The sequence below is a fragment of the Microchirus variegatus genome (genome assembly GCF_963457635.1).
Source record: "Microchirus variegatus genome assembly, chromosome: 1".
In the NCBI taxonomy this organism is placed as follows: domain Eukaryota; kingdom Metazoa; phylum Chordata; class Actinopteri; order Pleuronectiformes; family Soleidae; genus Microchirus; species Microchirus variegatus.
In genome coordinates this window covers 42034093-42050857 of record NC_139802.1, presented here as the reverse complement: position 1 = coordinate 42050857, position 16765 = coordinate 42034093, and the positions used below count along the sequence as shown (strand labels likewise).

Genomic DNA, 16765 nt, shown 5'->3' with positions numbered 1-16765 from the left:
CTACCTCTATTTTGGGAGGTATTCTAGGGGGATCACATTCTCAAACAGCCACTGCACAGTCTAACACATCTCCAGTGGCTGGAAATGTACCAGTAGCTTCAGGTCCCAATGAGATACCTGGCAAAGCTTTGCTCTCACCAGCAACACCTTCTAAAACGGCTACAGCAACCACTACTGATGACAAGACAGTATTAAGTACAGATATTACCAACACTACCTCAGGTTTACCTGTTCTACCAACATTTAATGATGAGATTAAAACTGATCCAGTCTGTGCCAAAATATCTGCAGTTACCGAAAGTGAAGAGCAAGTAGAAGCACCTGTAAAACCTGGCACACCCCAGTTTGTTGAAGCAACTGATGGCAATGTCGGTGAAGACAATAAGTGTCAAGATACTGATGCAAATGATGTAGCAAAAGATATCCATCAAAAAGAAATCTGTGCACCAGCACAACAAATTGCAAGACCAGAGCTTGCGAGTGGTTCATCAAATCAAGATGCAATTCCATCTACAATAGATGAGGAAACACCAGCCACTCAGTCAAACAGTCTTGGGGTCCAGGTACAACAGAAAGATCCAGAGCCAGATAAAACTATTAGTGACTCACAAGCAGATAAAGTTGTAGGTTTTGTGTCCTCCTTTTTCAAACCAGCACCTTCTTCAAATGAAAGTCCTCAGCAACACCAAAATAACTCACTTTTTGGACTAGGAGGAACAGCACCCCAAGCTGCAACTGGTCAAACTGGAACATCAGTATTAGGGGGGATTTTGGGGGGATCTAGCAACCAGACAGCTCCACAGACGGGGTCATCCATACTGGGAGGTTTATTTAAAGGATCTGCTGCTCAGTCTTCTACACAAACAACATCTCCAGGGTCAGGATTAGGTGGGCTTTTTGGAGGAGGATTCACTTCCAAGCCTGTCGGTCCACAGACTGGTGGTGGATCATTACTGGGTGGACTGTTTAGTGGATCTGCAGCAACAGCACAGTCGAGTGGTTCTTTACTTGGAGGAATGTTTGGAGGTCTTTCTGCTCAGACTGCAGGATCAACGAGTGGAGCATCAATTCTTGGTGGCATTGGTGGATCTTTATTTGGAGGTGTGGGACAATCGCCTAAGTCATCTGAACCAGTCCCAGCTGAGCCCAAGCCAACAGCAAGCACCACTGCACAGCCACAGAATATGAATGAAACTGTAACACCTATAGTAGTTCCATGTCCTACCGATTTGGGTACAAATACAATGGTTGTATCAACTGTAACAGACAAAGATCAAGTAAACTGTGGCAGCCTAACAAGTAGTAGTGTTGTGGAATTGGAGACCGGTTGTTCGGAAAGTTCTGCTGTCACAAGTCCTACATGTGACCCCACCCATCAGATAAATACCACTGCAAGAAAAACGTCAATTGTTGAAGAACAAGTGATACATGAAAAGCCTGAGATCATCGAAGGAGATCCCGACAGTAAAGAAAGTGATAAATCGGCCCAATCCAACTCCCAACAAGCAGATGCAGCACCTCAGCACAATCAAATGCCAAGTGATACAGAGACACAATCTCAGACCTCCAAGTCTCTGTTTGGATTCATATCAGCACCAAGTGAAACAGGGAAATCTCTTGGATCCCTGTTCTCATCAGCAATTCCCTCAGGTGCTCTGCCAATGCCTCAAACAGAAGAAGGAAGTGGTCTGTTTTCAGGGTTAAAAGGTCTTTCTGGAGGCCTGTTTCAAGATGACAAAAATGTTGCTGGAAAACAAGAGGCACCAAGTATTTCATTATTTGGATCAAAGATAAGTTTTCCTTGGCAGGCAGAGCCACCGAAGCAACAGACTGCTCCGGTCATAACATCTCAACCCAAAGCAAATAGTCAAACACATAAGGTTGCAACACCTGGTACCCCAACACCTGAATTGGTAGGTTCCACAGATGGTGTAGCAAAAACCCACATTTGCATCTCCAATCCTGAAGTAGATCCTTCAGCATCCCTGATCCCAAAGGGGAAGGAAAGACTTGTAGAAACAAACCCCTCTGCAGGTTCTGCCTCTGGAGTGCAGCTGGACAACCAGTTCAAGAAGGATCTATTGAATGCGAAAAGGCTAGTAAAAGCATATTAAATGGCGTTTCCTCTTGCCATTTATGATGCATTGACAAAAAGTGTATTCCCTGTCCAGCTTTGCAATCCATCCTCACCAGTTTGACTTCATTTTTAGCTTGCGCATACATGTGTCTTGTGTTTGTGTGTATTCTTTGATTGTGTTTAATTTTGTGTTTAGCATCTCCCATACAATCATATGACATTTAAAAAACAAAATTTGCATATTTGTACAATTTACAAACACATGAACACGATCATTAATTGGATAATTTAAGAAAACAAATGTGTCGGTTAACAAAGACGCATGTTTATTAATCAAATTTCAACATTTCAAATAATGTAAATTTTGTTTGACGAAAGGAATTCCTATTTGTGTTGTCTTTTTTTGTGTCTATAATGCCAACTTAGACAATAACACGGACCAATTCTGCATTAAATTACTAATACTAAAACTATTATACTAGTAATTATATAAAATGTGTGTTTCATCGGATAAAGAGAGAGTATGTCAGTAAATGACAATAAAAAATATGCAGAAATACTCAGGAATATCTTAAAAATGTGTGTGCCAATATTTTACATTTTAATTATTTTCCAACACGCAACAGCCCATCCCAAAGGTTGGCTATATTTCCAGGCAATAATGTAGTGCTTGTTTGTCATTCCTTGAGGATATTGATTAAAGTACAGTAAAACTTTTGTTTGTTATATCCCAAAGTCTTTTACTCTGTACTTTATGTAACAACCCTCACTTATCTCAGCCTGAAATAGTTTTTCACCCTCTTCTGATCCCAAAAAAATTATATTTCTCCCCACTTCTCTCTTTGCTATTGTAGTCCAGTGGAAAGTAGTCGTTTTGGGTCGTCGGGGAACCTGAGCCAGATCAGTTCCCAGCTCAGTGAGGCTGGTCAGGAGAGCACCGGAGGCTCAGAGGTGGAGGAGTCGTTTCATTCCTACCACAGCACCGGCTTTCACCCGTCCACCAATGGACAGCCACGCACAAACGGACACACCAATGGTCACTCTGCGGCTGGTGAGCAGGAGATGAATAGGATTTCCCCTGAAATGGGACATAGCCTGAACACCCCGTCAGAGAAAGGATCCTCTAAACTCCTAAGGTACAACATGTTTATTTTTTTTAAGAATTGCGATTTTCTTTTCATCTCTCTCTTCTGCCACTTTAACCACATTCATGTTCTGTAGGTTCCATGACGATGGGCCGCCGTTACCGTTTTCTCCGTCCAGAGTTCGTTGGTTGAAGGCCATCAACAAAGTCAGGGTTCAGCTTCGCGAGGTAGGAACCGCTTCTCGGTTTTTTCTCTTTCATCAGGGCTGGGCAATATGGCCAAAAATATCAATATAAAACATTAGTTCAAATGAGTCCGTATTGATAACTATTGCAATGAAATGGCAGATAATCTAAAGATTAAGTTTTCTCTTGAGTGGAAGTTGAAGAAAACGTGTTAAACATATATATATATATCGTGATATACTAGTATTGAAAACAATTATATTGTGCCCGGCCTTAGTCTGACGTCTGATATCTTGCAATTTTTTGAAAATGGTTGAGTTGAGCCTCTCTGTTTGTTCAAGAAGATGCACTAAAATATATTATAATTGTTTTCTTACTGCACTTTTTCGATGATTTCAAGTTTTGAAACTACACCAATACCCATCTGTATCTTCATGGTTATTAAATACTATATATATTATATTAAAATTAGTTATTAATACTAGTATGTATTCATAAACCAAGCTTTCTTTCAACAAAGTAAGGCAACATTATTAATAATAATAATACTAATACAGGTGATGAAACATTTCAACGTTGACTAATCCAGTATCAAGGCAAACGTGTCTGGTAATTGCCTCAAGTGAATTACATCAGGTATTAAATCAAAATACATACAAACAATGATTTTGCACCTTTTTTACAGAGGAAAATTAAAGGTTTAAACAGTTATTTGTCCAGTCTAAATAATGCCTATAAACCAGAGTCTATAACCATTTCTGGATAAATGTGTATTGAGCACACATTTACAGATGTTGAATCTAATGCTGCATTTAATCCAATATACATTTATCCAGGGGTGTTCATCATGAAAACATCTCACCTAAGTGGAGTTCCTCCCCCCTCATTATTCTCCTCATTGTGTGGCAGTAAAGCAGTAGCTGTGGTCGCTCCATTATAATGATTGGTTTTCATGGACTGGTGTCCTTTTTTTTTTTTTTTTTTTTTTAAATGATGCCTGACTGAAGACATACCAGTATAAATAGGGAGCTGGAAGAAAGCGCTCTTAACTGCCATTTATTACTGGACTTAGGGAAACACTTAGGACATGAGGCGAATGCTTGAGCGACTGTGATGAATTAGAATGGGTTGTTAATCCATCACAAGCAGTGTATCGGTAACCAGCATAATAACAATGGTGAACCTGACACCGAGGAACATCCCCTTGTTAGCAGATGAAGTGTGGTCTTCGTTTCCTTGGTAGTGGATACATAACTGTAAGAATAATTTCACTATCAATTAAATACAGTACAGTCATTTCTGCCAGTAAGGGTCTCTTAATCAAATTAGCAGCGTAGGAACATAAGAATTGTTTTCCCGCCTGGTTTTCCCACGTTTGCTCTTCAGTTTTGGTTTTACCACAGAAGTTGATGAAATGGTCAATTAGCTTGACTAGAAATATGAATTTCTACGTATTTAATGAACATCTAGATGTGTTTTGGTTCATATAAGAACACATTAGTGGTCAATTTAAGATATTTAAATGCAAAAATGGCACATATTATCCTATCTTAAACACTTTCATTTGATGAAGAATACTGTACAGAGAGTCCTTGTATCATCTTGCATGTTTACATCAAGCAATGACACCACCGACACGTGGGATTACACTCTCGAAAACAGTTTTCCGAATTAAAAGTGCAATGTTGCGTAATTGCAGCGTCAGGCAGAAACGCAGAAAAAAACAAGTGCAAATTAGACGCCCAGAGTTTTGCAGCCGCGGATTGGCCGCTGTGCTGCTGGAATACATCACCGGAGGACGGACGGAGAGAGAGAGTGAGGGAGAAGAAGAAGAAGAAGAAGAGCATGGAAGAAGGTGGGAGGGATCTACAGATGGCTGCTTAACTGAGGGTGAACTGCTGTGAGATCGAGGTTTGCCGCTGGTGCGCAAATGAAGGATTCAGCTTTTCTGTGTCGGCGTCGGTGAACAAAGTTCTTCCGTGGCACGTTCAAGGATTTTTACAAAACAACATCAAGTCACTCTTATGGATTGTCTACGGCGTGGATTTAAATCATCTTGAGTTATGATATCTGCAAGTTGCTCTTGATTATTATCAGGATTATAATCTCATAGTCCTGAGAGGTGAGGTTTTTACCTTTTATTATACATTTCCTTCATCCTATGCACTGGTAATGGTAATACTCATTGTTGTTCTTTCTAAACTGATAAGAATACAAAAATCTTAATTCTTTCTTGAGAACTTAAAGCTTACAGACCATTTAGTGAGGAGAGAAAATAGATTGCTGTAGGCTGTTACCATGACTCACTTGAAAAATGGCTTGACCCCCAACGAAAAGTCCCATCAACCTTTCTTTTCCCATCAACTTGGCTAATAAATCACTGACGATTAGAGTGCACATCCAGTGGAACATGGTCCTCACAAGTGTGTGATCTGATTTGAGCATCATTTGGTTTGTAATGTCGAACTACACATCGACTTAAGCATTATTGTAACACGTTAAATTATCAGTTTAAATGTGAATGCAGGTCGAGTCTTTACTATTATTCTGTCTGAGCTCGACAGGATTTGTCCTTGATGCTTATTTTCAGTAAATTGTAACTCTCGGTGGACAAAGATCGTATTACTGAGCTGTGACTAGTATTTATTATGACTGAGTGAGCGGAGAGTAAAAGAGAGCTTTGTTTTGTTTGCAGGATTGCACACTTTTGTTGGATTTATGTTGCTTTTTTTTTTTGGCTTCTCAGTAAACGCTGTAATGTTCAGAGACTGTAAGTCATGGGTCAGAGTCGTCAGGCGGTGCAGCTGCTCCGGGTCTGAAAGAATGATATAGCCACAGAGGAGAGAATTGACCTGTCACCTAATTACTGTGCTGTCTTTCTGAAGCTTCCTAATTACAGAGATCTGAGCAGCTGCATGGCGCTCATTCTGCAAGTTGCCGCTCTTGACTAGGCAGTGCTGTCTTTCAAACAACTGTACTGTACAGAAAACTGTATGGACGTTATTTAAATTCTGAACCACTTTTTAAAAACAAAATAAAGCCATTTGATGATTAAAATCCCAACTTGTGCTCTACCACTCCAAGGTGGCGTTACTCTGGCAGTGGTTTGTCCATTGTCCAAGTAATCAAGAGTGACGTTTCTCAGGGATGTTCACCAGAGGACACCTCAGTGGTCATGATGAATCCTACACAGCAGAGTTGGGCCCTTTGTCGCCAAAGCGTGAGCTACATCAGAAGATGTCACATATCCCCACTGTGGGGCAAAGCCCACACAGAATGCTGCAGAATTGCCAAAAAGGGGCAGAGGATACATCCCATCATGACCGGTCATCAGAAGGTTCTACCTGCAACAAACGAGACCTCATCCCCTTGGCGGAAATCAGCAGTTCTGACCGCCAGGATGGAATTAGGGTTATGGGTGACGCCATCCCCAGGCTCACTGAAGGAACCAAAAATGAAGAAGAGAAAGCGGTGACGGAGCGAGATGAAGCAGGACAAGGCTCTGGTAACTTAGTGGAACATATCCTAAAAGAGCTTAAGGGCATCAACAAGATCCAGGAGGAGATTTCTGACCTGAGGCTTTATCTAACTTCTGTGCGAGGCTCTGTGGATGAAGTGTCTTGCTGTGTCGATGCAGTGCTCAGTGAAATAGGTGAGCTGTACTCTGGGGCTTCAGCATCACCTCATCCTAGTCCAGTTTCTCAAACACCTCGAGTCAGACGTGGAAGCCTGGGTAGACAGAATGCCATCACATCTCCTTATCGTATGGATCCTAGTCCAGTGTTGGATCGTAAAGATTGCAGAACGGACTTGGGATGTATACCATCTCAGAGAACATCCACACAATGGCACATTGATGGAGTTGCTGTCAGTCGGTCCAACCAGCAAACTGACCAAGAAGACCAAGAGAAGAGTTCAAACGTAAAGATGCAAGCGAAAACAAACCTTGATCTTTGCTATCTGGAGCTTCACTGTGGCCATGACTACCCAAGTATCAGCTCTTTGTCATCTTTCAGTTCTAGCTGTCCAGAAGGAGGCATCCTTCCTGGTGACACAGAGTATGACAGATGGCCTCCGGCTGAAATGCCACACAGTCAAAGTAGAGAAGGTACATGGAGTGAGGGGGACATCTGCTCTTGTACAGATATCAGTGGAGAAGAGCTTGACAATAGTCTACGTGTTTGGGACACGGAGGACATGCAGAGTACACCAGGCCACTCATCACAAAGCTCTGAGCATCTGTCATTGCTGTTTGGACTCCATCCTAACTCTCAATCCAGTTCCCCCAGTACGATGGACTGGAGATCCCCCAGACTACAAACTGAGGAAGCAAACCTGGACTGCAATTATCCTTCAAACTATCCATACTCCTACAGCTCAGGTTACCACACGATGGATGCCTGTGCAAATGAACTGGACAGTTTGCCCTCGAGGAGCCTGAGTTGCTCCACTGTGCTTTTGACGGACTGTGACGATCCATCATCTGGTAACACCCTCGATTTAGGGTCTGTCGAAAGTTTGGACAAGGAGTGGACAGAGCCCAGCATCTCCAGACCAGATGGAGGAGAAACTTTGTCCCAGGCATCTTCTGAAATTGACTCAGAGAGCATACCCAGGAGCCCTAATTTAGGTTTTGATGTGACCACTTTTAGCAAGGCTGTACTCACTTTCCAGTCGGCTTTCAAAGGAGCTTTAAAAAAGTTGGAAGGATCTGACGTTGAAGATGAGAAGGATGGCAATGGGTCAGACGCATCGCCACATCCTGTGAGGCAAACTAGTGAACCCAAGGAGACGCAGAGCAGTATGGATCATACAGGAGAATCACAAAACATTGATCAGCGTACTCCGAAGAAGGACAGTGAGGCTCCAGTCCATGTGGATTGTGTGGAGGCCCCAGAAAACCGTTCACCAAATCTTCTAGCATCCCCCCATCAAGCAAGCAGCTCCCCCCGCGTCCCTGCTCAGAATCACTCTATTGAAACTCAGACAAGTGAAGAGCGTCCAACCGATGGGGAACTGCCCAGCGTTGACCAAACACCAGACCACTGCGCACCAAAGCAGGGCGAGAGTCCAATGGTTTCAGTGCTCAGCACAGATGAGGTGTGGTTAAGTCCGATCAGCGAGAACCACGTTCTTGACCAGGCCGATGAAGTAAAGCCCACGAACGCCAGCCACAAAGAGCGGATCGCTAATTTCCAACGCATCCTGAAAGAAAAGAGGGAAACCCGTCACAGACTGTCCAAATCTGCTCACGGATCCCAAGGATCTCATGGTTCCCATGGCTCCCATGGCTCCCATGGTTCCCATGGTTCCCAAGGGTCTCAGGGATCCCAATCTCAGGATGAGTTCTTTCCAGGTATTTTGTTGTTGTTGTTTCTCTGTAAATATTTATGAATTTCAAATGTATTAGTTATATTATCTGGTATTCTTATTGTTTTTGAAATCATATAATCTCTAATACATTTTTTTTCTTTTTTATCTTTACAGAGATTTGGAAAGAAGATAATCAGGTTATTCGTCTAATGTTGTTTTTTTTTGTTCTGTTGATTTCAATTGTTGGTTAAAAAAAAAATCCATCCCATTTTTTCGTTTTTTGTCCATCATTTTTCAAAACACTTCACATTATTTATTTAAAAAAATGTAAAGTTATTGTTTGTGTTGCAGTGTTGGAGGATGACTCTCCACTTTCTCCACTTTCTGGTGCTAATTGTAATTTAGATGCTTTGTGTTTTCCTTCAAAATCTGAATTTTATTCCAGAAGGTCAGTCCAGAATAATTTATATAAAAATATTAAATAATTACTTCTTGGTTATCCAGGGTGTCTCTAAAATAATCTCTTGGCCAAAAAAATACAAAGTCATCAAGGTCAATTTGCATTTTCTGTGACATCAGAGAGGTGAAACTAAACCAGATTTTTCTTTTTTTAAATCACTGTTATGTGTCAAATTCTGTTAATTATCACATTCAATTCTTATTTTTAATATCTTCTACAGGTTCGAGATGAAGAACCCAATAATATTAGACAGGCCTGGGTCAAACCAGGGTAAGTATATATTATATCGTTCATATTTACATTTTTATTACATTTTTTTCACCTTTATTTTGTCAATTTTTATTTAATATTGTGACTATGCACTGTCATCCTTTATAATTATAGTATGTGCAATAATTCCTTGCTTTTCTCATTATTGTTTTCTTGCAGTAGATAGTGTAGATATGTATATATTATATAATCGTGCTATATTTCAGATTAATGCTTATTCTGTTTCTTTTGCGTTTGAATTTTTACATTATTCTTATTGTATTGCTTATTATTTTATGTCTCATTCTACCTCTGACTCCTTTGCTGCTGTAACAAGTGTGGGATGTTTGAAATCGTATCTAATTTAACCTCTAACGTTATATTTGTCCGTGCACAGTGGTGGTTCTGGTCTGTATGGGATCGACAGCATGCCAGACCTGCGTAAAAAGAAGCCCATCCCCTTGGTCAGCGACGTGGTCAGTACTAAATCATTATTATTTTTTTGCTCGACAGTACGTACGTGCGTCACCATGTCACTTTGTGATGGTGTGTGTTTTTGCATCTTTCTCTGTGACCTCATGTCTTTCTATTTGTGTGACCGCCACAGACGTCACACCTTACTATTTGACCTTTGACCTGCGTACGGGATGAGATTGTTATCAGCAAAATGGAGACAAAAATATGAAATCAGACTTCTAATTTCTCTCTCCCTCCTCTCTTAAACTCAAAACTACCCCCCCACCCTCCACCCACACACCTCTCTTGAATGCACTCACTCTCCTTGGTCAGGCGATGGTAAGTCGTGTAGAACCCAGCTGCCACTCCCTCTTTTATTTTTTCCACTAAAGTGCAAAAATATCAAGTAGGACAAAATTCAGCAGTCGTCCTGGAGCTTAAATGCCTGCAGCATGCTGATCTCTTTGATTGGAGATTCTCTCATTTAATGCAAAATAAAACATTATGCATGCACCCTCTTCTTAGCCACGAGACGCTTCTCCTTCCCTACTTGATATTATTAAAATACACAATCTTTTATTTTTTATTTTTTTGGTATTTTTTCCTTTACCTTGTGTGTCATGGCAAATTAATCGCAAAAAAAAAATACACGGGTTGAATTCACTACTAACCCCATTTTTGGCAGATGCTTTATAGTGTTCACCTTGATTTTTTTAACATTATTTTTCTTACTAGACTTGTTAACCTCACCCGTTGGGTAGATTAGTGGTAAAATGTATGCATATATATATATTCTAAACTGTAGCTTTGTGTGTACATTAACCCTACTCACCTTCCTTATAGCCACCGTAGTCACCCTTTTAACCATACTCACCCCCTTCAGAGACGTTTTAAGGGTGTGCTTGGTTGTGGGTTGCACAGCTTGCACGTGTGTGTGTATTTAAATACAAATATAACAACAGTTTTTTCTTTGTGAAATCCCGTTCAGTCCCTTGTCCAAGCGAGGAAGGCGGGTATCGCGTCTGCGATGGCTGCTCGGTCCTCGATCAAGGACGAGGAGCTGGTGAGTATGAGACCTTTAAGTCAATGGTCACTTTATTAGGTACTGAAGACACTTTTTTATGTGGTTATGGCACTCGTCATTCATATTTTTCTGCTGCTTTCACATCAGAAATAGACTTAGATGATTAGCTTTTATATTTTTGGACCAAGGACGAGGTTTTTCAGAGTTGTTGGGGATGATGTGACCTTTAAAAATGATCAATTAAGCACTAATGGGGCAGTTTATAAACAAAGAGGATCCTAAAAGCAGACATTTTTAAGTCTGTCCTGAAGTGGTTAAGTGGTAAAAGTCTAAGCTCCTGAATCAAACTCTTAAATCATCAGCTGGACCCAGATGTTTGTACCCTTTCTTTAAATATTCAATTAAATTCGGCAGCTCTTCCCCAAAATAACCTCAGAAAAGAGCAAGCCGCTCACTGGATATTTTCTCTTTTTAAAGCCATTCTCTATTAACCCTAGATATGCTTTTATGTGAACATCCTTTAGAAGACCTTTCCTCCCAATTCTGATGGTCTTTTTTTTAACTTCAACAGGTCATGTCTACATGCCTAAATGCATTGAGTAACTGTCATGTTAGATATTTACATCAACACGCACTTTAATACAGGGTATCTGCGGGGTCTTAAAAAGTCTTAAATCCAATAATTTGAATTTAAGGCCTTAAAATGTCTTAAATTCTCCTAAAATCTCATAAAAGGTCTTAAATACAATTTTGAAAGGTCAACAAAAATCTATTAAATCCTTATATTTGGGACTCTGGAGGTCCTATCAGTTGACAAGAGTGCTGGAGAGGGCAACGGTATCCGAAGACTGGAAGTTCGCAAAGTTTGCGAAAAGTTCTATTCTTGGCTCCACAGTGCAGCACAGAGTTCTACACAAACTTCCATATTAACGTTACTTTTGTTTAAAACGTGCATAAACTTCAGTCTCGCTTTGAAATGTTTCTGTTTTTGAGGATGCGATAACATAACTACAACACGGAACTAAAATTAGGCCACTTGTGCTGCCCGGGGAGAATTTATCGAGCACCACTAGCTAGCGTGCTGTGCGCGCGGTGGCGTGTTACAGCTAAGCATAGCGGCGTAGAGAAAACTTCATGAAAGCCCACAGCTAAACTAATTTTCCTTCATGTCTTTTGTACTTTTTTGCCAATACGGATTTGAAATGGGTCTCAAATTGTATTCATTATGGTCTTAAAAAAGTCTTAAAAAGTCTTAAATTTGACTTGTTGAAACCTGCAGAGACCCTGTTGATACCTTATCAAGTGGCTGATGAGTGTGTACAAGTTCCAAAAGTAAGATCATTATCTTAAAATGCTCTTATTCTGTCTCTTCAATAGAAAAGCCATGTGTACAAGAAGACCCTGCAGGCTCTCATCTACCCCATATCTTGCACGACACCACACAACTTCGAAGTGTGGACGGCCACGACGCCCACGTACTGCTACGAGTGCGAGGGGCTACTGTGGGGAATCGCCCGCCAAGGCATGCGCTGCTCCGAGTGCGGCGTCAAGTGCCACGAGAAGTGCCAAGAGCTGCTGAACGCCGACTGCCTGCAGCGTGAGTAATGCCCAGAAAAACCGCTGACCTCGCATATTTGCCCATGTTGTTCACTGCTACACCTGAGGAACTTCCAATATGTGTGCGATTCTAAATGTAGGTGCGGCGGAGAAGAGCTCGAAGCACGGAGCCGAAGACAAGACTCAGAACATCATCATGGCCATGAAGGACAGGATGAAGATCCGCGAGAGGAACAAACCAGAGATCTTCGAGCTCATCAGGGACGTGTTCATCATCAGCAAAGCCATCCACGCTCAGCAGATGAAGACCATCAAACAGAGCGTCCTGGACGGCACGTCCAAGTGGTCGGCCAAGATCACCATTACAGGTGAGCGCTACCAAAAAAAAAACCTCCACAACCCGAGTAAGCGTCCGTCTGGAAATTCTAATGTTTTGTGTCTTTGTCGCGAAAGTGGTTTGCGCTCAAGGACTTCAAGCAAAGGACAAAACAGGATCCAGCGATCCGTACGTCACCGTCCAGGTGGGCAAGACCAAGAAGAGAACCAAGACCATATTTGGTAACCTCAATCCTGTGTGGGAGGAGAAGTTCCACTTGTGAGTCAAATTTAAGTCCGCTTCACCTTAGATTCTTGTTTTATTGAGCTCCAAAGGCAAACTTTTCTCAAACGTACTCTCTGTTTTTTTCCGTCAGCGAGTGCCACAATTCCTCCGACCGGATAAAAGTGCGCGTGTGGGATGAGGACGACGACATCAAGTCCAGGGTGAAGCAGCGTCTCAAGAGGGAGTCGGACGACTTCCTCGGACAGAGTATTATCGAAGTGCGAACGCTGAGCGGCGAAATGGACGTCTGGTATAACCTGGGTCAGTGATTCTGTCTCTTTTTTTTTTAGCTCTTGAAGTAACACCGACGTTAAAATATAGTGGTGTAAATACGTGGTACCACAGTTTGAGAACCATGTTTTTAGATCATAGCCATAGTCATTATCGAATGAAACTTGGCTGTTAATCCCCAATAACGTTCTGATTTCACGCCTTTACCCCTTCCTTAGCTGCCTACGCTTGTTTTTTTGTTGTCAACTATTGATTTACAGCTGATCAGGCTGGGTTCATTCTCACTACGTACTGTACTGCATGTTTGGTTCCGTTTGGACTCCATTACCTTCGCCTCCTTTGCCTGCAGCAGTAATATTTCTGCTTTTAATTCTTTTAACATGCTTTAAAGGCCTATAATGGCCTGCCGGACAATTACACAACCGGACAAAAAATGGTCTAAGGAGACATTTTCATTAAAAACAGTTGCCGTTTTTGCCAGATTTCATTTAAGATAAAGTGAAGATGAAGTATCATCTCATTTTAATTTGATTATTATCATCTTAAAATCCCTCTCCCCCACACACACACACACTTATGCTGTATGTTAGATTAATTCAACCATTCTTAAGCACAAAGTGCATCTCTGCTTTCTGCCTGATTAAAGTGCTGAGATTGACTTCCCTGAGACGGCAATAAATCTTCCATTAGAACGGCTTTGTACTGAATATTAATATGGCTATAAATCTGGGAAACACTCATCTATAGAAAGGCATATTATGGTATTTTGTCGTACTGTTTTTTTTTTTTTTATGTATATCAGATTTTTGCATTTAGATGGAGGTCTCTAACAAGTCCAGTAGACCCGGTACTGTATGTGCTGGACTTATAAATTGGAGTACAGCGTATTGTCGTGCAACCTTGTGCATTTCAAACATCTTCTCTTCTCCGTCTTCTTCCTCCCTCCACTTTGTCCTCCTGATGTGTGATTATCAAGCAGCAGCGCTGTGGTCGGAAATCGACCGCTCTGCCGACATGTACAAATTACCCCTAATGATGCGCCTGTCGGTGGCAAATAGCAGGTTCTGAGTCGCCGAGTTCTCCACCTCCAGACGCGCGCCAGCTCAAGTGTCTTTGGTGATGAGACGCGGATCCACACAGCCCACTGCCAACGGTCTTCCTCACCGTCAGCTGGAGGACTCGTATTAGCGCCGCCGGGCTCCGCGCTGCCGTCAAAAACTGTACAAACAGAACCCCCTTACAATAGAACTGCCGCCTCAACGGGCCTGTAATTAGCGGTTGTTGTTAACAGACCTGGTTTTCATGTGGCTCGGTGTCACCGAGCTGTGAGTTATGAATCAAGAGTGTGCAGATACTGTAGAGTGTGTGAGCGCTGATGCTGATGCTGATGCTGATGCTGATGCTGATGCTGATGCTGATGCTGATGCTGATGCTGATGCTGATGCTTCCGTGACCGAAGCTGTGCTTAATTACAGAGAAGAGGACGGACAAGTCGGCCGTGTCAGGTGCCATTCGCCTCCAGATCAACGTGGAGATCAAGGGAGAGGAGAAAGTGGCTCCGTACCACGTGCAGTACACGTGTCTGCACGAGGTGTGTGATTCTCTGCATTTAAACTGCACTGTGTGTTTCTTTTTTTGTCCAAGAAACAGCGGTGAACAAAGAGCAATTACAAGACACAAAGACACACAGTACAATGAGCAGGGAATAATGAAAGACGTCAGTAAAACACTTAAACTCTCGTCCGTGAACAGTTGGGAGCTCGTTCCATTTAATTTACTCAAGTTAGGATATATAAACACAGATTAAAAGCTCAATTATAAATAATAATAAAAAAGAGTTTTTAAGTAATATCAATTTATTTATTTATTTACCTTTTATTTAACCAGATTTTTATTTAACCTTTACAGTTCAAGGCACATCAAAACACAAAAGGTATAAAAGATAAAAAACAATAGAAGTAAAACGGTAAAATAATAGCATCTCTCTACCATTTTATAATTTTAGCGAGCTATCCATCTTTTAGCAAGCTATCATTTTAGTGAGCTATCATATTAGCGAGCATTTTATCTATCTATTTATCTATATATCTTTTAGCAGGCTATCATTTTAACGAGCAATCATTTTTAGCAATCAATCATTTTAGCTAGCATTTTATCTATCCATCATTTTAGCAAGCTATCATTTTAGTTAGCAATCTATCTGTCTTAGCTAGCAAGTTATAATTTTAGCGAGCTACCTATCTTTTAGCAAGCTATCATTATTAGTGAGCATTTTATCTATCTATTTATCTATCTTTTAACAAGCTATCATTTTAGCGAGCAATCAATTTTAACAACCAATCATTTTAGCTAGCATTTTATCTATCGATCTATCTTTTAACAAGCAATCATTTTAGCTAGCATTCTATCTATCTATATGGTTATATATATAGTACAGCAGCCTCTTTGAGTGCCACTCCTTCACTAATGTTTGTAATGTCCTGACAGAACCTGTTCCATCACTCCAACGACATGCTCGGTCAAGGCGTGGTGAAAATCCCTGACCCTCGCGGAGACGAAGCGTGGAAAGTCTATTTTGAAGACGTGGCGCAGGAAATCGTGGACGAGTTTGCCATGCGCTACGGGATCGAGTCCATCTACCAGGCCATGACGTGAGTTGTGACACTGCTGTCCTCTGTGTAACTGTCCTCTTCCTCGTGTCTTCTTTCCTCGTTGGCCTTCAGGTGAAGGGAAGTGGATGATAAACGGGCCATGAAATATCACACAGTCTGTACAGATGTCTGTTAACTGAGCCCATCATTCACACGAGGCTCGCTCTGACGTGATCGTCCTCCAGCGAGACAGAATGTCTCTTTCTAATAGAGATCGTTAGGTTGAGACAAGACCTCAGTCTGTACATCCACATCAGTCTGTACGTCCACATTCGTCTGTATGTCCACATCAGTCATCATGAAAAGAAAATATCTTTGCAAGTTTGACAGAGCTGCAAGGATTACTCGATTATTAATCGAATATTGAATGTTGCCTTTTTTTTGTCTTTATATATATATTTAAAATGCTTTCTTTGCTTCTGTATCACAAAGAAACATCTTTCAAACTGAATGATTTTACAGACCAATCGACATAATGAAAATATGAATCAATTTTGAAATTAATTTCAGTTGCAGAAGTGTGAGTAGGTTTAGTTAGTTAACAGTTAAACAGTTAATTAAAATTGCCAAGTTGCACTTTACTATAATGAAATTAGCAAAGTGCAGGTGTTTGTGATTGTTCTACACTCTTAGAAATAAGGGTTCCAAAAGGGTCCTTCTACAAGGGCTGAAGTTCTACCTGGAACCATTTGCTTCTGAAAAACCCTTTCCCGAAAAAAACCCTTTTTCTCTTCTCCCTCTCTTGCGCCGTTAGTCACTCCTGCATCTCCAAGCGGTCATTTCATATCTAAAGCAGACTGAATAATTTCTCTACGGGTTTTATCCCCACATAAAAATAATGATCTTTATGACGAGGATGGAGTACAGTCGCGATGA

General features: G+C 41.2%; 2 protein-coding genes across 2 annotated transcripts in view; both read left to right on the top strand.

Moving 5' to 3' along the window:
- The window catches only part of LOC310933289 (protein unc-13 homolog B-like), a gene marked incomplete at both ends in the record, with an annotated part of 62140 nt that overhangs the window by 31481 nt on the left and 13894 nt on the right, over positions 1 to 16765 (top strand). The window contains 11 exons of the mRNA XM_083896735.1: positions 2932 to 3213; positions 3299 to 3389; positions 9341 to 9390; positions 9767 to 9845; positions 10814 to 10888; positions 12227 to 12446; positions 12547 to 12774; positions 12860 to 13001; positions 13099 to 13268; positions 14714 to 14829; positions 15726 to 15889. Of these exons, the coding sequence (XP_083752861.1) occupies positions 2932 to 3213; positions 3299 to 3389; positions 9341 to 9390; positions 9767 to 9845; positions 10814 to 10888; positions 12227 to 12446; positions 12547 to 12774; positions 12860 to 13001; positions 13099 to 13268; positions 14714 to 14829; positions 15726 to 15889 (1617 nt within the window). The remainder of the gene's footprint in view (positions 1 to 2931; positions 3214 to 3298; positions 3390 to 9340; positions 9391 to 9766; positions 9846 to 10813; positions 10889 to 12226; positions 12447 to 12546; positions 12775 to 12859; positions 13002 to 13098; positions 13269 to 14713; positions 14830 to 15725; positions 15890 to 16765) is intronic.
- Positions 6495 to 9175, top strand: unc13bb (unc-13 homolog Bb (C. elegans); the record flags this gene model as incomplete). The annotated part of the gene is made up of 2 exons (XM_083893878.1): positions 6495 to 8703; positions 9165 to 9175. The coding sequence occupies 2 exons, from the start codon at positions 6495 to 6497 to the stop codon at positions 9173 to 9175; spliced, it is 2220 nt and encodes a 739-aa protein (XP_083750004.1).